This window comes from Aphelocoma coerulescens, chromosome 3, assembly GCF_041296385.1.
Source record: "Aphelocoma coerulescens isolate FSJ_1873_10779 chromosome 3, UR_Acoe_1.0, whole genome shotgun sequence".
In the NCBI taxonomy this organism is placed as follows: Eukaryota; Metazoa; Chordata; class Aves; order Passeriformes; family Corvidae; genus Aphelocoma; species Aphelocoma coerulescens.
Window position 1 is genome coordinate 59,675,015 of NC_091016.1, and position 27,954 is coordinate 59,702,968.

At 40.1% G+C, this 27,954-nt stretch overlaps 1 protein-coding gene across 2 annotated transcripts; it reads left to right on the top strand.

Moving 5' to 3' along the window:
* Nucleotides 1-1,067: 1,067 nt before the first annotated feature.
* Nucleotides 1,068-27,456, top strand: LOC138108189 (uncharacterized). Of its 2 annotated transcripts, none has more exons than XM_069010482.1 (14): nt 1,068-1,688; nt 4,738-4,857; nt 5,804-5,923; nt 7,006-7,125; nt 11,524-11,646; nt 12,679-12,761; nt 13,970-14,095; nt 14,918-14,966; nt 16,161-16,294; nt 20,652-20,780; nt 22,422-22,536; nt 23,419-23,553; nt 24,754-24,879; nt 25,785-27,456. In XM_069010482.1, the coding sequence occupies exons 1-14, from the start codon at nt 1,463-1,465 to the stop codon at nt 25,904-25,906; spliced, it is 1,728 nt and encodes a 575-aa protein (XP_068866583.1). In that variant the 5' UTR covers nt 1,068-1,462; the 3' UTR covers nt 25,907-27,456. The 2 variants fall into 2 exon arrangements, with proteins under 2 accessions (XP_068866583.1, XP_068866584.1); XM_069010483.1 differs by having other exon boundaries at nt 14,921-14,966.
* The last annotated feature ends 498 nt before the right edge of the window (nt 27,457-27,954 follow it).

Consider the following 27,954-nt stretch of genomic DNA (forward strand, 5'->3'; position numbering starts at 1 on the left):
CACCCCTACTGAAAGGATCCAGAAAACATGGTGAGAAAATAGAAATACTAACCCCACCTTTGGTAACATTAAGAAGCTAGACAGAGATCAGAACTCAATGGGTTTGCAGAGCTGGTCAAGGAATTAGCCAGAAAAATGAAAGTCCCAATTCTTTGTAATGAATTGCATTATATATTAGAGGTCTCATATCTTTTGGTTTACCAGTGTAGGTAGGCTTATTTGTGACAAGTAATATTTGTGTTTAGGAAAATTACATCAAGAGAAAAAACAACAGCTGTTGGATAGACCAGAGAGATTTGGGTCAGCCTGTTCATGAGTGTGTGGAGATGGGTGCAGAACAAAGGGTTGATTTTCAAACATGATTTATTTAGAAAATAAAGATTTATTAAAGGAGAGAGGCTGAAACTTACCAATAAATGTATCAAATGCAATAGTTAGAATAAATCCACCAAATCTATGAATAAGAAGTTAATTAAAATGATCAACATTCAGCAGACCCGTATCTACAGGATCCCTAATTAAGGTGACCATGAATCAAAACAGTTTTTACTGGAACCCTCAATATTACAAATATCACTTCATGCTACAAGAGTTAAACCAGGGTCATTTGTAAAACTGTTCAGCCAAGAGTGGGCATATGCACCAGACTGGTGAATTAAGCAAAAGGAGAAGTGATTGTTTTTCTTTTACTACCTTTTTCTGCATGAAAACCACCATGATAATTTTTGCATCCTCCCATTCCTAGCTTATCCAGCCCACTCTGCAGGACTTTTTTGACAGGGAAAAGAGTGCTAAATTCGTTTGGCCACTGTTTTTTTTTTTTTTTTTTCCTGTTTTCTATTCTTGCTGATTTGCAAAGCCTCAGGTGACTGAGTTATGAGTTGTTTGTCCAACAGCTCCTTTGTTCTCATCTGTGCTTCAGCAAAAACTGGAAAAACCTGTTCACTTGCTCTTTTTATTTTTTTTAATCTTCCTCTCTCCAATTGGTAGCTGCAGCCTGTACTCATGCAGACAAGGTGGTGCCTACCTTTCATGTGGAAAGCTGCCTTACAAAAACTGAGGTTGCATTTTCCATTATCCCAGAGTTTTTCTAGCCTCATACAGGCTTTGGTGGATGTTCCATGACCTAAACCCCATCCGTTCTCCACAAAATGTGTTTAGGTCATTATTTTATTTTTCTTCAGGCTAAGGGAAGGTGTTTGAGTGTGTCTCCAGTGCACTCCTTTTAAATAATAATTTATGAACTCTAGGAGATCTGCAGAAACCAGCCTTGCGAAATGTAGCTTTTTGGACACAGAAGCTTGTCTGCCTTACAGCAGCTGCACTTGGTGTGGTGTTAGCATCTGTAAGACAGAAGAAACAGTGAGGAGGCAAGCTAGTGCAAAAACCAGACAAATTGAGACGAAACTTTTCTTCCATCTCCTTCCTTTTCTTCTTGATTTGTGCTGCTGTTGGAACAAGAATGGGTCAGCTATGTGGACGATGCATGCAGCTCCTGCGGGACTTCGTAGGCTTTGTTCAGAGGATGTCCTCTGACTTGGTGCAAGGCGTCAAGGAATGCTTAACTCTGATAAGCAAGTGCTCATGCTTAAAACAAAACAGCTCTAAAACCAGACAGCTGTACAAGCCCATCCTACAGCCTCATGAGAGGGTGACAGCAGAGGAGTTTCTGCAGCATATTGAAACAGGTAAGAGGACTTGTCTTTTTCTAAAGCATTGTGAAAAAGCAAGGAGATTGATTTTGTGGGTTGAGAGCAGATTGCTGGCTGATCTGCTCTGGCATGGTATTGAGCAGCTTGGTGATAATGAGGAAAGGCCAGAGCTATAGAGCATTTTCTTTGTGTACAGGACTCCAAGGGCTCGAGTGGTGCAGCAGTTGGATCTAGGTAGAAATGGTCAGCCACTCTCTTGCTCTGCCACTGTTAATATATAACCCATGTAAATGTGTTTCATAAAAGTGAGTCCTTCTAGAAATTAAAGTTACTGCTTTGAAGTCAGTCAAAAGGAAGTGACCAAGCTGGACACAGGCTTTGCTAAGACTGGATGCTGAGCTGTGAGTGGGCAGATCATAATGTGATGTGCACAGCTGTGCACCTCTCTGTTGGCTGAACACTTTGACTTATGCTAGGAATGTCTGGGCTGTACATGGGGAAGATCGAAGTCACCCTGGGAGAAGCATTACTGTGCTCTCAGTATTCCAAGCAACTGTGCTTTTGTGCAATTGTTTTAGACATCAAGCTTAATCACAGTCATGGGATTCTGCTTGAACCAAAGTAGATCCATAACTCTTCATCTGTCTCCTTTGCTTTACAGGTTATCTGCCCAATTCCCCTGCTTTTCTATTTGTGATGTCCTGTTTGTCCTGTCCTAGGGTACATTATCAATAGGAAAACTTTTTTTTTTTAATTTCACTCCTACAGTCATCTTGGATGAATGTATTTTGTTGGTTGTCCAATCTAAAACCAGTCCTCATGTCAAGATAAAGGGTCATTGCTTGCTTGGTTTTGCTTTGTCTCACAACTAATTTGGTATATTGCTTTATGTTTAGCAGCTTTGGGCTAAAGCTACTACACAAAATTGCACGGGCTCCTACTTTCATTTGTGTGAAGGGTGTGGAACTACCATTTCTTTACTTGCCTCTTTGGGAACATGAAACAATCTTGTGAGGGGAGCCAGAAGAGACATTTTTCCTTGGTGTGACATGGTTAATGGTGTTTGAAATTCTGTCATGGAACAACCTTTGGACTAATTGCTGTGACGCTGGTTGTTGGGAACATGTGTGAATTAACCTCAGCTGGTGTTAGCTGGTGTCATTATCCAATGAATGTGGTGTGTCCTGTGCTGCTGAAAAGGTTCACTGATTGTTGCACCTGTAGCAGTGGTTAAATCCTGACATTCATATCCAGAATAGGGACAGATCTTTCAGCTTGTTATACAGTGGAGATCTTCCAGAACTGAACTTTTTCTTCCAAAGGCTAGCATGCTCCTGTCTCTATAGGAAACTGTCTTGTATCCCAGCTCAGTTGGTGGACGAGTTGTAATGAAGGGGAGGCCAGAATGTCCCCTTGTAGCAGTCACTGGTGCTCCCTGAAAAGACTAAGTGGATGTTTTCTTGAGAGATCCTTTCCTCTCTGAGATCAGTCTTCAAAAGACTGATCTGTCATGGATCCTTGGGAGTTGGGGTACAGCAGTAGGAAGCCTAGAGCTTCTCTGACAGCAGTACACAGATGACAATGTGGGCTTTCAGGGAGGTCCCACTCTCCACCACAGGACACATACAGCCCCCAGGAAGCAGAACCAAGGTTAAATCTCTGAGTGGCCAAATCTTACTGCTTAGACAAATGGAGGCAGGGAAGCCTCACAAAGAGAACCAAGACACATCCCTCTTTAACACTCACCTGCGTATTTTATTGCAAGAGGGAGCAAGCCTATCCTCAGTTCTGAACAAAATATAATAAGCAAGAAGACAGTATTTGGACAATTTGAGTGCAAGGAGAGACTTCATGGTTGATCATGACACTCATCTGTTAGCCAGGGCAGCAAATTTTGATATTTTAAGCAAGTGGAGATTTTGAGTGGTTTCAGCTTTATCACTCTCCCAAACAAAACCACAGATATGTGGAAGAATCAGATAGTCAGATTCAGGTTCAGATAGTGACAGGAACAGAATTAAGCCACATGAAGAGATTTTTGTTTGTTTTCTCTAAAACCTTGCATACACAGGTAACTCCTTCTCTTTGTATTACTAATTATTAAATAAAATTGATCTTTGTATGGAGCAGTTCTGTGATGCTCACTTTCCTAATCCTGAAGGTAGGAGTTTGCTAGTCTTGACATGTCAGCAGCTTCTAATGGCTTGAGATATTGGCTGTGTTTTGCACTGAGGCATGAAAGCTCATGCCCCTCACATCCCTCACATCCGTCCCATGGAAGGTAAAGTAGCTAGATATTTTTCATAGAGATATTTCAATCATTAATGCACAGCTGTTATCTATTGCCTGCAAATATATCTTATAATTGTGTGCTCCACCAGTCAATCATACATTACCTTTTTAACTCTGTTCATTGGTTCAATGTCCCGTTCATTTTCCTCTCTGCTGCTCCATTCCACATATTATATTGTACAGTGACTTATAGAAGTCACGCATGACTGCTATTGCTTGATGACTGTTTTTGAACATCTAGTTTATTCATAGGGGAGCTATCATACTCGAGAACAGGTAGACTCATGCTAGAAATTTGAGGCTGAGGCAAGCCTGTTTGCAGTCCATGTTGCTGTTCCCTTAAATCCTTTATTTCAATGCCCAAGACAGGAAACACAGCGAACTTCAGATGTGGTAAATTAGAAATATATACTCTTTCTGTGGTTCTTAACTAAGAACACTGTGTTCAGTAGATATATTTTAACAAAGATTCAGAAAAAGATAAATATTTTTATGGAGAACAAGAACACCTGCATTTATATCAGATAGCATAAATGTGTCTAAAGGTTATAATTTATCTTGTTTCCAATCACTAGCTTTGTGAACTTTACAAGAGGCATTGCCATGGACAGGTTATTCCCAGTTCATCTATTGCTTCTGCCCATGGAAACATGAATAAAGATAGATGGGCTTTATAGAGTTGTTGCAGTACAAAAACCCTTATGTGTTTGATTGGCTGTAAATTTTAATTTCTTTTTGTAAACTAACCCTTTTCAGATGTAATCGAGCCTGTGCTGTCATTTTATATCTTTAGATTTTGAAATGTCTCCACTTGGAAAGGACCCTCTGGAAGCCTTGAGGACCTTATCCTTTTCAGAAAACCCAGGTTTACAGCAGTCAGCTGCCCTCTATTACTTGCATATGAGTCAGCACAGTAAGTTATCTCAGTGCATTAGAAAATTTTCATGTAGTTATAAATAAAAGTATTGTTTCAAACTGTGAAACTCCTTTTGATTCATTAAGCAAGTTTTTATTTTGCTTTCATGCTATGTTGTTCCAAGGAAAATGGAAAACTGTCATTGCCATGTAGGCAGAGTCAGTTCTGGGTTCTGCTATAAGGAGATATCACTCATGATTATAAAAGACTGTTATTTATGAAATTGTTATACTTCTGTAAAACTCAGCAGAACCCAAAGTATTTAGAGTCAGTGTGTACTGAATCTCCTGAAAGCAACGCAGTCATATATGGTGAAAGGAAATGGACATAGTGACCAGTTAATATTTTATATTATATACTTTTTGAAAGAGGACGAAGCTCTAGAGGCCAGATTGTAGTGAAGATTTATGAAGGAAACGTTCTTCTTTGTTCCAGCTATTCTGTGGGAGCACTTGGCTCTTGAGGTAATTTGTTAATGGTTAGGAGTCTGCCTAGATATTCCAAATAAAATACCAGCAAGCGTTTGGATTCTACAAAAAGATATAAATACTAGCAACAAGTGGGTTTCAATTTATTTATCTACTTGTTTATTTTAATTTTATTTCAAAGAGAGTATTCTGTCACTTGGTGTGATAGCTTTATCCCATGTATTTTTTGCTGCATAAAAAGTGCAGGTAGCCACAACACAAGGACCTGCTGTGAGGCAGAATGAGTTGTTTGGTAGCAAGGCACACTGCTTCCCTTCCCGTGATGTTTTTGAAGTACTTGATTATTAAAAGCCTCTTCAGGAAACTTGCCCTGTTTGCTAGTAAAACTGGAATTTTAATGAAGATGAATACCACTCAGACTGTCTGTGGGAGCACCTGAGACTTAAGTCCATCAAGAGAAAAATGTGACTGTGGTGAACAATGGGACTCATGAATATTTCCTCTCATTCTTGCAGTGAACATCCCCCTGCCTGTGGAACATCTGGAACCCTTCTATGCTTTACTACGTTCTGCTGACCTGGAGGTGCAGCAGATGTCCTCCTTGTCCCTTGTCAACTTCTTGCTGGAAGGAAATAGTGAGTAATTAACAACACATCTCTCTTGAGGTGAAGAAGTATTTCTTCAGCCAGACTCAGGCAGAAGGAGGGCACATCTACACAAATCCAGATTCCTTTTTTTTGTTCCTGATAGGACAAGTGTGAGTCTCTTTCTGACTGCAAGCTACATAGCTTCTGCTGGCACCAAGATATATCAGATCCCTCTAGCCAGATTGTATCATGTGGCAAGAGTTCTTGGATCTGTGTGCAAAGGCTGATAAATTATTCCCAGATCAGTGTGGGAATTCTATTCTCATTCCTGGATCTACAGCCAACAGTTTCCCTTTCAAACAACAGATATAGCTCTTAGAAATAAACTCTGTGTATGAGACAGTGCTCATTTTCTGGTAATTTATGAACTGGACCTTAGTCTTAAATTGCTTGCAGAGAAAAAATAAATTTAAATTCTTAGTAGATTCACTTGCTTCTGTAACTAAAGGGGAAAATAGATTTGAGATAGAATCTGGGAGATGTGGAAGAAAAACTCCCTGATAAAGTTTATGTTGATAGACAGGGCATGAACTCACCACACCTCATCAACGGAGTCCTTGTTGCGTCTACTGCTGCACTCCTTGGCATCTGGGCCGCAACAAGTATTCCATCCCGCAGTCTGTAACAGCAGAAGACAGGGTCAATCTTCAGCAAAGCTGGCCTTTTTCATTGATTTTTTTTTTAATGATTTTGCTTCAAATAAGATCATGTCACTATTTACAAAGAAAAAATAATATTTAAAGGGTAGACCTCAGAAGAAAAAGAAAAGTCAGGGGGAGTCCTGACTAAACTGTGAAAGCTGCAGTTGCTCTTTCCAAAATTAACCTTATTTGGTACCTTCTGGCCAAAAACTTCTAAACATCTCTTACACTCTTTTATGCATCTGAAGAGGAATGAAGCAAACCAAGCTAGGGACTGAGAGTGGCTTTCAGGCTGTTTCCATCTTAGGTCTATTTTGTATTATCATAATGTGGATCTCCAAAGCAGTCAAGGGATGATGTATTCTTTCCACAAAATCACTAACTGTTTACTTTTCTATTTGCCCATTTTTTTCTTGAATTTATGAATAGTTGACAAAGAATTAGTTGTCCAAATGGGTTTACTTGAGCCAGTTCTGGATCTGCTTGAGTCAGAGGATCCCACTGTCCAGTGTAATTCCTGTGCCTGCGTGATGACTTTGGCTGTTTCAGGTGAGTGTTTTCTTTGCCTTTAATCTCTGCAGTCAATTCATTCAACTCTTCCATCATATTTTAAGATGAAACAACCTATTTGCAATTGGTTTAAGAATCCTAAGATGCAGCAGCAAGTTCTGGTATTCCCATATCATGAATTCAAGCTCTTGACATTCCAGTTATTTTTCCCAGTGTTTCTGACCATCTTGCTCTTATGATTACAGACCTTTTTCTGATTTACATCCTAAATGTATTCATGACCGGCTTGTCTTAATTAATGTCTACATTGGCTTTTGTTTCGGTAGTTCTGTCTCTCTGATGTTCACGCTGATGAAGTTCCTTCATTTTAACTAGACTGAGAAAGCCAAGCTCTTTTAAGACTCCTCTTATAAGTGAGGCTCTCCATTCATCTTCAGAGTCCTTCTGGGTGTAAATGATATGTTCCAGGAATGGAACATAGCACTTGCATGTACTGTATCATGATACCACAGGCCTCAGGCATTGTTACAGTCCCAAGATATAGATAAATGTTGCAGGAATTCTGTTTTGGATTAATCTCTTCTGAACAGAAGTCACCAGAAATGTGCAGTATTTCAGCTGGGGTCTCACCTGTGCCTGTTATTGTGGCACATAGGGAAATACGTTTTTTGGTACATCTTATGGTAACACTTGCAGATTTGGTGATTGTGCCATGGTGATGTTGTCATGCTACAGCTGACTTAATCACTTAGTCCTGCTGCTATTTCCAGCAGACACCAAGTAATCAAGGCTCTACCACAAATGTTTCCAAGTGCATATCCCTGCATTTTGTACAGGTTTCATTCTGTTTCTGTTGCTTCAGTCTTCTAACTTGTCTGTTATTTGTAAAATATTGCAGTCCTCCACTGCATTGACAGTTCTACATTCACATCTTTGTATTCACTTTCTGGTTCAAAACAAGTACAGACCAGCCCTCATGGAATCCCATTTGTACTTTCTTCCCAGGTGGTCATTCCCATTCAGCAAAACTTGCTGCCAGCTTGCATTCAGTCAGTTTGTAACCCATCACGTACTACTTTCATTTGTCATCAACTTCTGCTTAACCATGCATATTTCATATAATGATATTAATATTTTTCTGGTATCCAGACAGGTTAGTTCAGCCACAGTTACCAAAAGAAAGGTTATCATGTTAGTCTGTCTTATTCTACCTTGTGCAAACTTGTAGTTCTACAGTACAAATTGTGTAAAAATCTGTAGAAAAGCCATGAATAACATTTATTTCCCTCCCTGTTGCATTTATTCTGCCAGCTCTCCCTCTCCAGCATGGGAAGTTGCAGTCTGGTGTCCCAGAAGGCTGAGGGAAGCATGATGAAAGCATTAATTTCTCATTTAGGTATTTATGTTGCAAAGGGGGAGTGGATAAGCAGGATCCAACCACATGAAAGTGCTGATTTGCATTTTATCCCACCTTTTTGTTTTATTTTCAGGTTTTTAAACACTTTTCCCTTAGGAGCCTATTTTTAAACATTGTATATTATTACAGTCAGGTTAAGAATTCTACATACTACATAACTTTGTGTGGAATGCAAATTGCCTCATTTAAATGTCTTAATTAGGCATGGCATCACTAAAATTTTAGGTACCTGCCATTAGAAGGACTTTCTTTGTGTACAGTCAGTGAAGCTAAGTCCCTGAAGATTTATAGAGAGATGTCCTTTTAAACAGTCCATGGAGAAAGTGACTTGAGCACCTAAAGATGTTACTTAGTTCTGAAGACACTCTTACCCTTCTAGATGTCTTTAACCTGGAATATAGGGAACCCTCAGCTACTCCAGATCCAGTCCACCTTCATTCCCTGTGGTCTTCTAATGCCTTTGAACACTCCCTTAAGTGCAAATGTCCTTCTGAGCACAAGTACTCCAAATTAAGCACTCAAGGAGCTTTCAAAGCTGAACATAGGGTAGGCATTCCTGCATAGGCTGGGTTGCTGCCTGGAAAGCAGTGTTGAGGATCCCTGTCCCAGTTTAACCAAGATTTAAATGGGCTGGATCCATTTATTTGGTTTTCAGACTATATTTAGCTACCACAGGAATGAGACTAAAGCAAGAGGCAATTCTCCAGGGTTTATTTTAACTCACAGACTGGTATTTTTAAGTGTCTGCTTGAGAAAAGTATCCTGTTCAGTTATATCCTTCAAGATAGCCATTTATGCAAAAAAGATAGATATGGAAGCACAACCAAATTAGGAATATCCTTAGATAGAAGGTGACTAAAATTCTGCATCTAGGAATGGTCTCAATTCTGCTGCAACGAGCATGCAAGACTATGTGCAGAGTGAAGCTGTTTAGCGATGTTACTGTGGGTCATGTGAAAACTGTGTTGTCTTCCTGCTGCAATAGGGAGCTGAAAATAAGAAGAGCAAACCAACCCATTCAGATGAAAATTATTTGAAGGTTAGTTTGTTCCAACACCAGCATTTGTCCATGCAGCAAAAGGACACATGCATATTTGCAATTATCTGCAGCTTTTCAATCAGTGAGTGAAAGCAATCAGTTCTGGGATAAGAACTCAGAGTACTTCAGAACAGAACTAAATGTTCATAGCTTCAGGGTTTAGGGGGGCCTGAACATCTGCTTTAAGCTAAAAAAGGAGGATGCGCTGACTGTAAAGCACATTCAAAGTTGTTTTGACTGGGAAATCTTTAAGCACACAAATGTCAGAGAGTGGAAAGAAAGAATTTATAAATTACTGAGTTATTCAAACACAGCTTGAGTAGATGTTGTCAATTATCCCACTTTAGAGTAGCATCTGAACACATGGTTTCCTTCTAAAAGCATTCAAAGGGGCATCAGTGGTTGCAGTGGCATCAGTGGAAAGACTGCATTATTTAAGATAAACAGGTGGTCTGGGGAAGAAACATGATCTATCCTGCCACATCTCTTACAGAGATGGTAATAAAGTTACGCATCTTGGTGAGATAGATTTGCCCATCCAGTCTGTCATTGTAAACTGGCAAAACAAGTATTCAGCCTCAATATCTGATAGAAGAAAGAATTTGCCCAAGTTTTGTCCAAATGTTCGTTATCCCTTTTCTCAAATGTAAGATTCTTTTCCACATTCACAAACATTCATGGAGTGTATTGTGTACGAGAATAAAGGAAGCAGCGATATCTGAATCCTCAATCTTTTTACCTCTGTTTTTCACTCAGCAGAGTAGTTTGCATCACACCAGACTGGTTTCCATCAGTTGGAGCCATACAAAAGACTTTCTCCTTCTACTGAAGAAAACAAAAGAATGATATATAGGCAAATTAGATTAGAGAAAGGCTTGTCTACGAAAGGGACCTGAATATTTCACCAGAATAATAGCTTTCCACATGGAAAAGCTATTTTTAAATACATTAGTCTTCCCAGAACATTTATTTTTCTCTTTTTTTTTTTTTTTTTCCAGAATAAAAGTTACTTACTTGAGTATATACTCATAGGAAGACAGAAAATTACTTGCCCCGGAATATTAAACTGATACTATCTGAACTATACTTGAATAAATATCCTGGATAAACTGTTTATGTCAATTTCCACTAAATAGGCTCCAGGTGTAAAACTAACAGCTTTGTTCTCACAACTCTCAAAGTTAGTTAGCACCTAAAGACTTGACGTCATCCAAATACCTTTATTTTTTTGCTCTGTCTGCTTCGTGTTCCTCTCAGCAAGCTTCCACAGACTGGCCGTTGTTTAAACTGTCAATAAATATTGTTAATTTTACAGCATTAAGTGTTACAGTTTTTCTTCTTTTTCACCAGTTTTTCATCCAAGAGTCTTAAGGGATTCTGCAGATCTTTTTTGAGTTCTCCTTGTACACCAGGATATTGATTACAACTGTACAACTTAATACATTCCTTAATACAAGGAGTCACCACCAAATCAGAGAAGCATCATCTTTTCAAATTCCAATATTTAAATCAAATTCTGTCTTTAGAAACCTCTGCATTATTTATAGCAGTCAAGTGAATGACACAGGGACATTCCAAAAGAGAAACTGGCCCTGAATATACCCTACTAAATTAATTAAACCTTACCCTGCAGTTAATGATATAGCTTTTGGTTATCACACTGTGAGTAGCTTGATCAGACATACCAAAGGTATGAAGCAAGTACAGCACATTGTTAACCTGTTTAAAGGGACTTAAGGATATTTTGATTATCCTAGTCACAAACCAAAAGCATTAAACCAGCTGTGATTTATGGCTAATCTGGAAGTCATGAGTTGGTTTCTTTCCTGTTAAACTCTCTGAATTTTTAATAGTTTCCTTTGAGCATGCAGAGAAATCAGAGAAGGGAACACCAAAGAACTGCTCCTGCTAGTTGTCCTGCTTGTGGCTCACAGTAAGATGGCAGTAAGTATTTCTTTCTTTCTCTGATTCTTTTCTCCAGAGTCCAACCGAGAGGCTATTGGTGCTGCTAGAGGAGTTACACCGCTCCTGTCTCTTGCCAAGTCCTATGATCCCAGAGTCCAACAAAATGCAGTTGGTGCTATTCTAAACCTCACACAATCAGGTACTTTCAGACTAATGGTTTACCTAAATTGCCAAAAGAAAACTCACTGATAAAAAAATAATCCAAAAGGGTTAAGGCAAGAATAAAAGCATATCTGTGCAATAAGTTATTTCCTCTGCATATGGCATTCATGTTGGTACTACAGGCTGATGATTTAAGTTTAACTGATACAGGCCCTGTTTTGCTTAGTAGCAAAACAGGAAGACTTGATTTTCAACTCCAAGGGGCTAGTGTATGAATATTTAAATAATCAGTCAAAGAAATAGAAAAATAAAACCCCATTTGTTAAAGAAATAACTTGGCCTAAAAAAGTTAGCAGCATATTTGGTGTACTTTAAAGCAATCTCAGAAATTTATCCAACAAAGTCGAGATTTAGGAACTTTTTGCTTGTTCTAACTCAGTGCTGGAATATGCTAAGTATAACTATCATGGGTCAGACAATAAAGGCTACTGTAATACCTGCCAACAGGTTTGTCAAAAGCAGTACTTGGTCCTCTGCAGTTATATGTAGACTACCATAACTAACTCTGAAACAAACCAGCATTAAATCTCACCTACCAAGAAGATACCATTATTCCACAGAGCTAAATGATAAAGTCATGAGTAACATCTCTGGACTCTGTATTGTGGAAGGAAACAGTTGGCAAGAACTTATACAGTTAGCTATTACATTTCTGGTATTATTCAGAATATTTTAAATAATTTCTTTTTCAAACACAGAAATCATAGTGAAGATCATACCTGAGGCTTTTCAGCTTCTCCAGCAATTCAGATTCTCAGAGCAGTTTTTAGCATAAAACCATCAAAAGCTTAATCAGACAACCTGCTAATATTTTTGCTAAAATACCTGCATACTGCTGCATTACACAAGTTCTAAATTATATACTCTCCAGTCACACTGACTGGCATATATTTGGACAACATCAGCACTCCTTAGAACCCAAGGACTGTGCACATCCCTTTTGAATAGTGCTTCCAGCTGAGACTGAGGGAAGAAGGAAGACACTTTTACTTTTTCTTTTTAATGGCAGACAAAATCCAAGAAGTCCTATGCAAGGAAGGAGCCCTACCAGTTCTTGCCTTGCTGCTGGAATCTCCCGACTCAGAAGTCCAGGTATGACTAAAATAGGTCAGATTTTAAAATGGTAGCATTGTGACTGTAAGGAGAGCACAAACCACAGTATGCAGTAATGAAAATGGGGAGAGGAGGAAAGGTTTCTCTAATGAAGAGGAGAAATGTGTGAGAGCATCTTGGTGAAACTCAGCTCATTCAGATAATGTATATTAAAAGACTCAATTTATCTAACTCCACAGGAGAAAGTTATGACACAAAATTTTGTCTGCCAGCACACATTAATGCATGCACAGGGTTGTTATGTGGCTACCTTCTTGTGTCTTTCGGATCATCAGACAAGTTGCAGATATGTCTCTTCCTCGGGGTTGTGGTTTTTTATTTTGTTTTGGGGTGTTTTTTTGGCATACTAACTTTGATCTTCCACTCTGAGCAATGTTACTAAGTATTCTGAGAAGACATAACTTGAAAAGATCTTTTTCTTGTTGTTGTAAATATCTGCAAATCTTCCTATTTTATGCCTATTACAGACACCTCTTTGTGATTCTGCACACTCAGCAGAGAGCTCATCTTGATGCAAAAGTATGCTGAAAAATAAGCTATGAATTAGACTTGTACCCCTTACACCCTGCTAGATTGTTCATTCAGTCCTTTGAGTAGCACCGAGTTGTTTTCTCCATCAGTTTAATTATCTCTATTCAGATGTTTTTTTAAATGTCTGAAGGGATGGACCCTCTGGAATTGCTTTCTGCAAACTCTTTCAGCATTTTTAGATTTCTCTGAGATTCACCTTAAAATTTCCATCTCTGTAGCTCAACCTGTTTCTTCTAATTATACCTCCCTAGTAATAGATACTCTTGTATGTGTAATCCTCCCTAGCGTTAATGTTTAGATCCTTTGGAAATTATCTTTTGGCATGCTAGGGCAATAGCTACATCCAGCTTCAGTAAATAAATGTAAACATATAATACAGTAGAAGCAGATGACCTAACTTAGGTGCCAGCAGCAATGTCATTGCAGCAGCACAGCACATTCCCAAACAGCCAGGGTCCTAATGAGTTTGTACATGTCCCAGCAGGATGGCTGTAGTAGCTACAGCATGTTGTGTCTACCCCATAAACACCCTTAAGGTGAAAAAGCACTTTATTTTCATCAGTTTTAAATCTGAGCATTTCTCCAATTTAGTTATATTCTCTTCAATGTATCATTACTCTGACCTCTCTCTCTCATTTTTTCTTGGTTCTTTGCAGTATTACAGCTGTGCTGCCCTAAGCAACGTGGCAGCCAATGTTCAGCACCATAAAGCCTTGCTGAGACCCAGTGACAGATTCCTGCTGCAGACACTGATCTCTCTACTATCCTCTCCTGTGGACAAGGTAAGGCTATAGCTTTCCCTTTGTGAAAAGACTTAGCATCTGAGTAGAGCTATAAACTTAGACTTCCAGTTTTAGCCTCACATCATTCTGTTCGTCTACTGTTCAGGTACCTATGCAGCATCTTTCCCATGGGAAAAGATACCTATAATAGAAAACATATGGGTTCTACAAGGTCAATGTATGAAGAAAGCAAAGGGAAATTATTAAAGTTGTTCTACAGCCCTGGACACTTCCTTTAGACTAGGATGGCCTGTGTGCTGTTAACTTGAAACATCATGTGAGAAGTGCCCTGTCCAGGCTCTGTCTTTGATCATTGTGTCTGTGACAGAAGGTGTCTGACACATCTGTTATGCTACTTTTTTTTTTTTCTTTTTGGTATCTGGAACTTTTACTGTATGGCTTTGAGGAACAGCATCTTGAAAATTTGGCTTTGTTGGAAACCACATCAAAGAAACTTCGAGAAACCGCAGTTCAGGGTGGAGCCTAAAATTCTGTGTAGAAGAGAGGTGAAAAAAAGGCAAAGCAAATAGGACAATTTCTTTCCCTTCCTTTTCCTATAGCTTATCAGATGTTCTGAAATAACACCAACATTTGAACCCTATTCTTCATCAACAATATGATGATTGGTGCTAGGAGTTTGAAAAAAAATTCATCAAAACTTTGGAAAAAATCATGTGCCAAAATTTATTCTTGAAGATAATGTAAGAGCTTGCTAGTGTTGTCATGTTTATTTTGTGTGCAATAGGCAAGAACATGCATTACTGAAACTGCTCTTTTTCCTCCTCTCTCTCATTCTTTTTTTTTTTCCTTCTTTGGCACAAGCAGGTTTCAAGCCAGGCATGTGTTTGCCTAAGAAATTTGGCTACCAGTGGTAAGCAGTGTCTTGGAGATTGAAGAAACCACACTATTTCTTTCGCTCTCTGCCTTTCAGAGTGAGCACAGTGGGCTGGGAACCTTTCCTATTAAAAGCAAAGAGACACCCTCTTTTCTACGTTTTAACTGGATGTTAAGGGAAGAGGAAGGTGCAGTGCATATCCTAACTAAATCTGTCTTAGAGCTCCCAGGTAGCAAGGGGAGTATCTGGAGAAGGTGAGAGAGGCAGCAGAGGTGTTCTTAGGCTCAGAGCCTTATGAGTTGCTAAGTTTTCATCCTTTCCATGTTTCCTAAGCATTAAACCCAATTAGGACAGACTGTCTCCTGAAATTGCTTATTGAGTGGGGACCTGTCTTCTCCAAGGCATGATTCTGTCTATCATTAAATGTAATTTTCTCCCATGCATTTGTCATCCTCTTAAAAAACCCTATCCTATTAAATGCCCAAGATTCATTTCTATGACATATTCAGGAGATGGTGGCAGAGGACTAATGCTAAAGCCCCAGACTCCAGGGGAGAGTTATTCATCTAGAAAATGTAGAGGTGCTTTATTTTCAAGCAATCACAATTCTAGAGCAGCTGAGAGTGAAGGATGTGCTGTGCTGCTGCTTGGCATGTTTGAAACCCCCTGGGGTGCTTGACCTTTTAGATCTGCCACTCCATCTGCTGGCTGCTCTGGCACTGCCTTGTAGTGCACTCACTGAGGTTGCAGGGCCAAGTGGGGTATAGAAGCTCAGTGGGATGGCTGGTCTCTCTCCTGGCTAACCTAGGCTAACTGGGTTAACCCTGGCTAACTCTGTGAAATAGGTGGTGCTTGGGAGGTCTTTCTGTTTGTGCAGTAGAAGCTGCCACCTTCTTACCTGGTCTTATGCCAGTGAGGGGCTCAGAAAATTCCCCTTTTTTTTTTTTTTTTTTTTTTTTTTTTTTTTTTTTTTTGAGGTTCAGGTGTGGACTGAGGGTGCCCAAATCTACATTCTGCCATCAAGCTTGTATTAATCCCTCACCAAAAGGAACCACAACAAATGAGGGTTTATTCTTATAACCAAACATCTGGCATTGCCCCATCCCATGGAGATGGGGAGGTCCCCTTTAATTTGATTACTGAGGCAACAGTCAGCTGTTTGAGTCAGAGCCTAAATGCCTCCCTGCAGTGCTCTGAACCTCCCTGACCTCAGTTGTTTTCCCACACCAGCAGACATCCAGGCCGAGATGGTTGCTGAGAGTGTCCTGCCCAAGCTGTGCTCTCTCCTGGCCTCTGGCAGCGAGGATGTGCGTCGTGCCTCCATTGCTCTGCTCTGGATACTGTCCCAGCACCCTCCCAACCAGGTAGGGGAGGTCATTTCCCAAAAACAGAGGGGAAAGAGTAGTTCTGGCCACCACCTGGGGTAACACTCTGTTATGGCAAAACTGTCTCTGAAATGCATTGTGAGAATGACCAATAGACTCTGGGAGAATTCCCAACCCTTCTCTGTCCCACCCAAAATAACAAGGCTTTGTTTACTGCATCTGCACTGCCACTAACTACCTGAGGAGCCGTCTGTTGTGCTGAGTGGGATCCAAAGGAGAGACCGGTGAGAGAGTAGAGGGGGAGATGGGTGTCAGATTCATTGGATATGCAGATACTGCCTTACACTCCCTGCAACTCCCTCTAGTTCCCTCAGTTCCCAGACCACAGGTGTCTAGATAGGTGTATGAGGGGGAGGACATACACAGCACCATGAGAGACTGCCACCATGGGGGCAGCCGAGGAGGTTATTTCTTGGCTACAGAGCTTCTCCACACACTGAAAAGCAGAGAAACTAATTTAGAGCACACATTTAAAAATGCATAAGTGCAGAATAAAGGGTAAATATACATTACTTACCTGTATGGACAGTTTTATTCAAAAGTGCATTTGAAAAATACTAACATATTTTGAATTAGCATCAAAACATAAAGGGGGACTAACAGAATTCGAAATCCTGTCTATCTTTAGTTAATGCATTAGGACTTTCACTAGGACTGTGTATCCTCATGTCTTAAGTTATGGAATGATTCTTTTGCCCACGTTCAGGGTAAACACCCCCATTAATAGTGCAACACTAGCAAATACATGAAGAAGTCATGTATTTAGAAATAAATTTAGAAATAAATTACAGCAAGTACTGACAAATTACTCTTGTTTTTAAATAAACTTTTCTTTATGGTAGTTAAAGACATCCTTAAGAACATAAATGTGAAAGGTTTTGGTAAGAGTTTTAAACTAACAACAGCAATTGAAGGTAGTCAGGGGTTGGGTACATAGGGCAAAAATATGTGAGAATGTTTCCACATTGCTTCAAGCAGTAGTGACAGGGTCTGAGTAGCCTCAGGTGGCCTTAGGTGCTTCTTGTGCCTGAAATACACTCAGCCTGATTGGAAATTTACTCTGAGTATGGAAAGCTTGGTGCATTACAGTTCAGTTGCCTGTACACAAACCAAAATTGCACCTCCAGTACCTCTGGGACGTGGATTGAGAAAATGGGTGAGCTCAAGGCCTGCAAAGAAGCAACTAGCGCACAGAGCTATTTAAGGCACAGTAGCTGCATGAGCACTAAACATCCTCATTGCTTGTCAAACTGCCTCATACAATCAAAACACAATTTGCTCTCAGCAAGCTTACAATTCAGATGCATTAAGTTAGTTGAAGGCCATTTGCACAGTAAATATGTTATTCAGTATGCAACATTATGCTGGAACATGGTCCTCACTCACTTTTGCTTTTCTTGTCTCTGAACACCATTTACATTTTTTGTTCTCCCAGCAAAGATTATCCACAACTCCTTTTCTCCCTCGTCCTGAAACTTGTCTTTACCAGTGTTTCAAACCCCTGGCCACAAAGAGACATGGTCAGTGTCAGTGGGAACAAAGGCACTGGGAACTCAGCTTTGGTACAACAGTGGTAAAACAGCCCATCCTTCATGAGGGAAAAAGGTTCAGCAGCAGGAGGCTGGAAAGCAAAGCATCACCCTCAAGGCTTTATTCTCCAGTGAGAAGTATCTACATCTCTAAATTTGTTTTAGTGAGCAAACACGGCTGTCTCTGACTACTGAATGTTGCTGCTTTGTGCGAGCAAGCCCTGGGCACTCTGAGAAGAGGCTGACCTCTCCGTATTCATATCCTGCCTCTCCATCTCCATGCCTGTTCTGGCCTGTTTTTCAAGTCTTTTCAAGGTTTCTTTCTCCAGCTCAGGCTGAATTCTCTGTGAGTGAAAGAGGGACTTCTCCATGGGAACAACTGTTGGAAAACAAACCACTGAACAAAGCTAACCTTTACAACCAAGTCAAGTGATGCTTGAATTATTACAAATGCTACCCAGGATACAATGGGGCAGAATCCATCTGCCCTTTTGTTACCATGAAGCAACCCCCCAGGAATGCTTCACAGGAGCTCCTCGCGCTGCTTCAGCCCCCTTTTTGCAATCTCCTGATCAGGCTGTTGATGGGGATTCCCAGCAAGAGCTGGAAAACTTCCCTCTTGTGGGGGGAATTTTATTCAGATTTCCCAAGGACAGCCCAACCTTGAAAGAAAACAGTCTTTTAAATCAAATTCCTTTGAGCAAAAGACCTGGAAGTCAGGGTCTGTCTGTTCCAGGTGGTGCCACTGACTCTCCACTCCAGGTACAAAATAACTTTGCCTTCCCTTCTTGCTAACTGGTCAATGGGATAATATTTACCTTTTCAAGAAATCCCTGTGTAAGGAGTGTGAGTGCAGCATTACAACTGTAAGCACACTTGCTGCTGGAATGCTTTTGGTTTTTGGTTTTTTTTTTTTTTTTTTACTATTCTAGTCTTGGGAGAAGTTAGATCAATATCCATCTGAACCACTCAATCTATTTTTACTCACAGTTTTCTCGTGATTCTCTTGCACTGTACAAGAGATTGAGCCAGGAAACAAAATCTGGATCTATCTGTATTCCAGCCAAAAAAAGAAGTTCAGCAAAATTTGAGTACTGTCACTTACTAATGTGGGTCCTAAATAAACAAAAGATCTTGGCAGAGAAGTCATTATATATTACAAAGTTCCTTTATGATGCATAGAAAATTTCCTCCTCCCAGGCTTTAGCAAATCAAATACAAGTTTTGTAGTTGATAGGATTACATAGAAAAGAGGACATTTGGCCCAAAAGCATAGAGAACAATCAATTGTAATTTAATTGGATTATCTAAAACTATATTATTTCTTCCTTTAAAGAGAAGGAAAAATAAGACCAAGGAAAATTTACTGTCATGTCTGCATATAGGATTCTTTAAACGCCCTGTGCTTAGGCATAGCATTGCCCTTTCCACTTATTTTCACATTATATTTTAGGATTGCTGGTTGTGACAGTGCTTAGAGTGAACTAAGTGAAGATGTCAGCTGATATTAAAAGAAAATAAGATACACTTTTGCAATTTAACCTAAGTAAAAGAAAGATTCGAGTTTAACTAACTTTTAAAGACATCTGCCTTTCAACACTGCTTTAGTGATCCTGATATTTCACAGGTTTCAGAATAATGTGGTTTTTTGCAACTGTGTATAGGACCAATGATTTGTTTTATACTGAACTCTCTTGCTAATGCGTCTTAGTTTCCAAGTAGCACAAATAATATAGTTCATTGTGAACAAACAGAAGAACTGCATAAAAAACTCCTAAATTCTTATGGGAAGGAGACTGAAAGAAGAAACACGCCCAGGAAGAAATCTTTTGCTTTTAGCTGTAGGCCTAACCCAAAGTCTGTTGAAGTCAGGTTTCTCTTGCACACAGCAGTGCCCCCTTAATTCATATTGTTATTGAGGTGACCATCTGTGCAGTAATCCAGACTCAGATCTGATACTACAGGACAAGAGGTAATGGCTTCAAACTGAAAGAGAGTAGGTTTAGATTTGATATTTTTTAAAAAAATTCCTTACTGCGAGGGTGGTGAGGCACTGGAACCGGTTTCCCAGAGAAGTTGTGGATGCCCCATCCCTGGAAGTGTTTAAGGCCAAGTGGGGTGGGGCTCTGAGCAACCTGGCCTAGTGGAAGGTGCTCCTGCTCACAGCAGGGGGTTTGGAACTAGATGATGTTTAAGGTCCCTTCCAACCTAGGCCGTTCTGTGATTAAATTAATATTAATGGTAATTGGAGGAAGACTACATTCAGAGAGACATACCCAGTAAAGTACCTCTAAAATATCACCATACAGCAGAGATATGTGTGTAAAGAAGATGTTGCTCAGAACATACTTACTAAAGAGGTGCCTGATCACAAACTGATCTAAACATACAACCCATTGTTGTAGCCAGGTAAATCACTGAGGTACTCTAGGACACACTGCTGCTGCTACTTCGCTGTGTATTTCTGCCTTTCACACCTACCTTGGGCACCTCTCCTTCCAGCTGGGATCACACATCCTTCCCCTGACCAGCAACGACCCCAGTGAGGCATTTGATGGAAACAAAAATAAACTACAGGACCTTAAAGACTTCATCCTTCCATAGCAAGTGCTCTATAGTCAGTGCCAGTGAGACCCCACTTTAGAGAAGCAGCACTGGACCCAGCCACATCCTTGGTTTAAATAAACAAACTAGTGCTCTTCTTGCAGAGCTAAATTCGATCTCTCCATAGCTCACTGCAAAGTCGTGTTGTTTTGTCCATACTGGATGTAATTGGTTATGTAATTGATGATACTGGTTGCTCTTAGGACACTCTGGCATGTGCTGAGCTACTGCAGAGCCTGGGGACATTACTGGCAGCACATAAAACAGACCCTGTGATTGTCGGACATACTGCTTGCATCATCAAAAACCTGAGCCTTTCCAAAAACCATCAGGTAGGTACCCAATGTTTGTCATTGAACTATATGCCCTGTGAGGTTGCCATTGTGTTTATGTCAAATCAGCATTTAAAAACAAAAAAAAAAATCTGTGGGTAATTAATGTTAATGTAAAGTATATAGCAAATATGCCAATTTGCTGTATACTTTGCACAAAATTGAATGTATGAACAAAAAGACCATAATGAAAGGCAGTTTTATTCATATTTTCCCAATATGAATAAGCTAATTAAAATAAGAAATATCTAATTTTTGCTATAAGTGATGTGGTTACCTAATTTGACTGCAGCATAGGTATAAAAAGTTCTTCTAGCAAGGACATTTCTTATGAATTAAAGGAATCCTTCAGGAAAATCTGAGGTCTGTTGTGAATCTTTATTTCCTGGCTCTCATGTTTCAGCTGCCCTTCATTGTGAAATAGAACCCTAGCTACTGATGTACCTTTTGCCTCTTCGGCGAGATATTAGTTGTGCCAAAATTCTATAAAGATCTATCTTGCTGACTTTGCTTCGAAATCCATATGCATATATGCACTTCCTTTCTCCTTGCCTTTTAAAAGTACCTTGATCAAACAGTACCACCAGTAGCAATAAATACTGAGGGAAAAACCCCACCTAAATCCTCATTTCTGCTTCGTCCCACTTCCTAGTACACACTTTTCAAGACTCGGTTCTTTTTTTGATCTCTTTGTTCATGATCCAATTACTACTAGTTCCAGAGATTTAAACCAGCAAGAAGGAAAAGTATGGGTTTTTTCACTAAAAAACGAATTATATAAATTCCTAATAGCTGTGAAATCAAGTTTTGCAGGGAACTAGATTCCCTCAAACTCAAGGCCCACAGTAGGAGTAAAAACAGACCACTCGTTCAAAGTTTGACAAATATGGTTGTTTTTTTGAAGTATTTAAATTCTGTGACTTTATCCTGTTATCAGTTGAGAGCTGCTTCACCTTCATAAAGCTTTATAATATAGAGAGTATCTAGCTCTCACAGCATAAGTGAATACACAGACACGAGTGGGAGTGCCAGGTTTCCAGGGTCTATTCTAAGGAACGCTCCCTAAAACACTTCAGAGTCTTTGGTACAATAGGAAAAAAACAGTGCTGTTTTTATGCCAGCAGGACACAAACAGAGTGTGGGAGCTTGAAAGGTAGCAGTCTCAAATCCATCTTGGACCTCTAAGCAGTAAGTTAAAAAACTGCAGCATAAAATAAGTGAATACAAAAAAGGATACTCCCTTGTGTTGATAGGCACCTGAGCTCACTTTGGGAGCCATGAGCAGCCTCCACTGTTATGGCCTCCCAGAGAGCTGATGACTTTGTGATTCAAGTTCACTAGCAACCAGTCACCTCCAGCCAGCTCATTCAGAAGTCATTTCTTGGTCTCATGTGCTTTTAATCCAGGTCAGCACATGCTAAGTCTCCTATCTGTTTTCAACTCAGTCTATAAAATATTTATCTCAGTACAGGTGATCTCTGAACAATCCAAGGCGTTGTCACCTGCTTGTGGTAGATCTGGGAGGATCTACATTTCCATTATTGATGGTCTAGCCCTCAGTACTGTTGAGTACTTCTGAAGCCCCCAGACACCACTTAACCATAATGGAAGTGCTAAACATGAATCTCTCTCTTGTGGCAGAGAATCACGGAGAGCTGCTGTGTCGAAGGTCTCCTCCAGACCATGCTTTTGACTGACACTCAGGAAGACTCCCTTCATTATGTGACATCCTGCCTTGCTGAGCTAGCAAAGCAAGGTAGGACAGCAACCCTCCATGAATGGCTGAATCAGAGAAGTGCACGTCCTTTATTAACTCTAATAGGAGATGAAGCACAACTGGACACACAACCCAAGTCTTTCCCTTTAAATTCATTGTGTTGTAAGCTTCAAGAAAAAAATACAAATCACTGGCAGGACCTGTGGGCTTCATTATCTATGCTTTTGTTCAACTGCTTAAAATTCTTTTATTCTAAATTTTTTTGTACTGAACTTTTCTGCTGTACATGGCCTGTCTACTTCTATTTGTAACATTTCCCAGTTTCTTGGGGTGAAATAATTTTGCCGTAGCAGAAACTAATATAAAAAAAAAAAGACTAAAATACACAGTAACCCTTTATCTTGAAATTTTTTGCACACGAGTTTATCAGAGATACCAAATTGGCACTCATGAAAGGTACAGCACTCTTCATGGCAGAAAGGACGCGTGTAAATTTTCCCAACACGCCCCAATACTGGATATTTTCTGTCAAACAAGTCATCTCTTGTATCTGGTGTAATGGCTGCGCAGCTGGCAACACATCACATTTAATTTTGCAAGCGGTGCCTGGTAGCTGCTGGACAGTCTGAGCCCAAAAGGCCAAGAGTGTATCTTGCACATGAAGTGATTCATTCTTGCAGAACATAAAGCCAACAAAATATGAATCAAATCCACGGCCTTACCTTACTGAGAGCATAACCTCAGAACATGACCCTTTTTTACAACCTAAACGTACCTATTAACCAAGTTCAGCACTTTTTTGCTTCTCCAGTTGCATAAAGGATTCCCTATTTCAGCAGTTTCTGGCAGACCTCTCACCTTTATTTCTTTGACACTGGAGTTCCTGTTTACCAACTACTCTCTTACTTTTCTGCCTTCCAGAAGGAGCCATGTTACACATGGTCCAGTGGATGGATGAACCTTTGACAAAGTGCTTGGTGAGACTGGCTGGCCAACTGGAACATCCTGAGCCATCCTTTCATGCTGCCTCTGTCATCCAGCACATGATTGGTCACGGTAACTCAGGATTAACTGTGCTTTGAAAGAGGCTTATGGCTGTCTGGAGTAAAATTAGGCTTTTCTCAAAGGAGTTAACTGTCAGGCACTGAACAACCTTTAATATTCCTGTATCACCCCCCAGTCTGGTCTCTACAAATTTATTAAAGTGGCTACAGTCACCCTTGAAATAAAACAGTCCTTGAGTGCATGAGAAAGTCCAGGGATGAAAGTGGACCACAGATAAAGGTCTGATTCTTCAAGCACTGCCATTCTGCAGGGCTGGTCCATAGCCAGTGCTGAGGTCCTTAAAAACAACTTAAGTAGGAAGGTGGGAGACCATTAAGATACTACTCACCATGGGAGAGATGAGAACCTGTTGCAGACAAGGGTCACTTCAGGCAAGGTTACATCTTTCTGTTTGACCACCTTTCTCAGTATGTAAAATGTGATGGCATTCCCCACAGATAGCAGAGGTTATGTTCCAGAATTTTAGATTAACTCTGCTCCCTAACCAGCAGGAGAAAATCTCTTACTGAACCAAATCCTGCTTTTATGATTCTAGACTAAATTAGCAGGAGCAGTGAAGTAAAGTGGCTTTTAAGAATGTAGCCAAAACTTTTAAAGTTTCAATGTGAGAGAATAAAAAAAGCATTATTTTTACCTGTAGAAAACAAGCAGCTTTATGCTTAATATACATGTCCCATGAAGCTGAGAGCCTTTAGGACTTGCAAGAAAAGGCATTCAGATGATTCTTGCCATATTCTCTAGAAAGGTATGGTTAGATTTTAGACCTTAGACATAAGAAAAACTGAAATCTGTAGTGAGTCTCCAGTAAGGGTAAATGCAAATCTGTTTCGTTCTAGCATTGACGATTTGCAACAGAGTAGACTGTCTCTCAGGTAGGGAGCAGAGTCCAACAGCACAATCACCTCATGGAAAGGGTCGTGTAACAGGCCAGCTTGTCTGTGAATCAGCAGGCCCCTTGCACAGGGATCAGATTCCCAGCACAGCAGCCCACACAGCTTTTTATTTACCTAAAGTATCAGCAGTATTGTCAGAAGCTGTAGTACAGGGAATTCCCTTGCCAGTCTTTGCAGTAATGTTGGTTTTATCTGAAGATGGATGAGTCATTGATCTTACAAATGTTGTTACAAAAATCAGTTTTCAAAGTGTTTTAAAGGCTTGTACTGATCTCCAGTGGTTCTCCCGTTTATGCAGAAAAAATGATGCTTTTGTGGAAGCATCACATTGGAGAGATTCAAGCCTACCTCAAGAATTTTCTTACCCACCAGGAGGTCCGCTTTCAGCAGCTGGGCATCTCCACATTCTGCAGACTACGAGCAGGTACATCCTTCCTGCTGGGCTGGGCCCCCAGGGTGCTGCCAAAGCTGCCTGCACCCATCAGCAGCAAACAGGCAGTGCTTTGTAACAGAGATCACCGAATTATTAGGGTTGGAAAAGACCTCTAATATCATCGAGTCCAGCCACTGACAGTGGAAACTCCTCCTAGCTAGGGGACTAGCTCTGCTCACTTAAGCAAACAGAATAATCGCAAGGGTGGCTGTTACCTCACCTGTTTTAAAGCAGCTGTTTAAGAGTATCTCCCAATAAAGGCAAGAGGATTTTGTTTGCTTTAAAACGTAAGGCTTTCTGAACAGCAGGGAAATAGGACTTCAGGTACAGATGCTTTTATCCAATATAAGAATTTTTGGCACTAGATGCAACCTAAAAGTTTTTCAAATGGGATTTTAGTTTCTTTTGGTAAAGCAAGCAAATAAGGAAATCACATGATTAGCTGACATTAAAGCTGGGAATTCTCACATTTTCATACTTAAATGTCCATTCCTTAATATTTTTCTGGGTTTGGTTAGTCTTCTTGTCTTTGGATAAAAGTCGAGTATTTATGAGAGTTATAATGTGGTAGTAACTGTATACAGCACGTCTTTACATATGCAGAGCCAGAGCCAAAATCCTGCTATGACGTGATAGGCAGCTGCTGCATAAGGCTGAATTTGGCAACTGAGATTTATGCATCTGGATCATGAGAATTTAGCAGCAGTCTTGAATGGTTGTAGGGATGAAAACTGAATTTGTATCTGCTTTTTGTGGTAGAAGATTATTGTTCTGCCTTCCCTATAGTAAGAACCACCAACCAACTGTATCTGACCTGAAAAATAAGCTTTCTATGCATCTGCATTAGAACACAGGGAAAGACAGTGGGTTGACTAACATCTGTTATTCCTCTTCAGATCCAGAATTTTCATTAGCATTTGGAAAAAGCCAAATGGCCAAACTCCTTGAGCAAGTCCGTCAACAAACAGAAGAAACTCAAGAGCTCCTTAGGGCAGCTATGTGCTATGAAGACAGTTAATATTTGAGCCAAACTGCTTATGAAAATTTACCATATCCAAGGGCCTGAACTTTCAGAGGAAACAACTCTTTTTATTGGTTCCTGTAATTTTCCTGCTACTTGCAGTTGCATCATACAAGAGAGATGTCCTGATAACAAGAATTGGAGCAGGTCAAAACAGAATTCCTTGGACCATTTGGCTGGCTGCTTAAGTGTGCTTGAGGACATGGCTACACTGAAAAGCAGCCGCTCTGCTTGGTTAACCTTCCATGGTTTGTTTTTGGTTTCCTCAACCCCTCCTTCAGAAAAACTAGCACTGTATTAATGAGGTTTTATTCATGCAACTGGCTGATTCCACTGAAGAGGTATCTCTCAGGTATGCAGGTGACTCTGCATTCATCTTCATTCTGTTTCTGTTCCAAGTCCTGTATTTCAGAGCACACTCCAGGGACTTTAGAAAAGAATTGAATCAACCCATACTGTAAAGGTAGAAAACTACAAACAGGTTACTACAGAAAGTAACTGCTGAGGGACAATTCAGAAAGTGCAAGAAATTTGTAAGAAACAAGAATGGGTGAAGCCTTACAGCTGATCCTTTTCCACACTATAGGCACTACTCTCCAGCAGAAGAGCAAAGGCACATTAAGGCAAGCAAATGTTGCATAGAGCAAGTGCAAAACACAACAGGAAGCATGAATTATTTGTGTTTAAGTACAGAACTCTGTGTTCTGCAAATGTTAAATTATTTCCAAAGCTACTTGCAACAAGGAAAGAGTGAAAATATTTGGCAAAATTAGGATTTTTTTGTTATATTTTGAATTGATACTTCATTTTAAAAGGAGTTAAAGAACAATAAAGGTAGTCATGTGTTTAATTTAAACTCATTACATGTATACTTCCCATGGGCAGGCAGATGTTCAGCCGTCTCCAGGAAAGCTGGGTTCCATCATGTGTAATGGTTACTTGGGAAGACACACACTGTAACTTCAAACATCCCCCCTTTCCTCCTCCTTCCCCCAGCTTTACATGCTGAGCATGACAATGTAAGGTATGGAATGTCTCTCTGGTCAGCTGGGGTCACCTGTCCCAGCTGTATCCTCTCCCAACTGCTTGTGCCAACCCCAGGCTGGTGGGGTGGTGTGAGAGGCAGACTCTGTGTAAGCGCTGCTGAGCAGTAAAACATCCCTGTGTTACCAACCCGGTGTTCAGCACAAACCCAAAACACAGCCCCCTTCGAGCTACTGTGAAGAAAATTAACTCTACCCCAGTCAAAAGCAGCACACTGTCTTTTGAGGTGCTTCTGACCGTCTTATAACTCTTATGTGCATGTAGAGCTTTAGAGCTGATATTGGTCACAAACATGGAATAAAAGTGAGATTTTAAAAATAGTTTAAAAAAGTTATTCTGTCAGTTAAGAGCTCAATGTTCCATTTTATTGTGGCTCAAATCTGTGAGCTTAATTTTGGTACTTGGGGGAGGCATTTTTGATAATGATTTATTTTAATATCTGCAAGTTCTTTACAATGGTACTGTTTGGGAAAAAACAAAACAGCATACCGCCACCCCCCCCCCCCCCCCCCCCCAAACCAAACGAACAAACAAACAAAAACCATGTAAAAGCAACCAAAACCATGCTCAGTGCAGTAAAAAGGCCTATTAAAGTACAGGGTAGACAGAAAATTTGGATAAAGCGATATGGCATTTTCAATATTCATGCATGACAGGAACTTTGTTTTGAAATTTCATGTGACAAACCATGTGCTCAGCTTTGTGCAGGTGGACTTACTAAAACAGAAGACTGACTGAAGGACAAACCTAGGAACAAAAAAATCTCAATTTCAAGCCACCACTGTGGGTGTTTTAGATCAGTTTCCAAAAAGAAACAGTGCAATATTACGTAATGATATTAGAATGTGTCCTGTATCTGTATTCTTAGGTATTTAATCGCAAACATTGTTTCAAAGTCTTAGCAAGAAAGAAAATAACAAAGCATTCTTCATCAGGAAGGAGGAGATAAAAGGCATGAAGCAAGCACAGCTAATGGTGAGCAATGCAGCAGTTGTGATGTA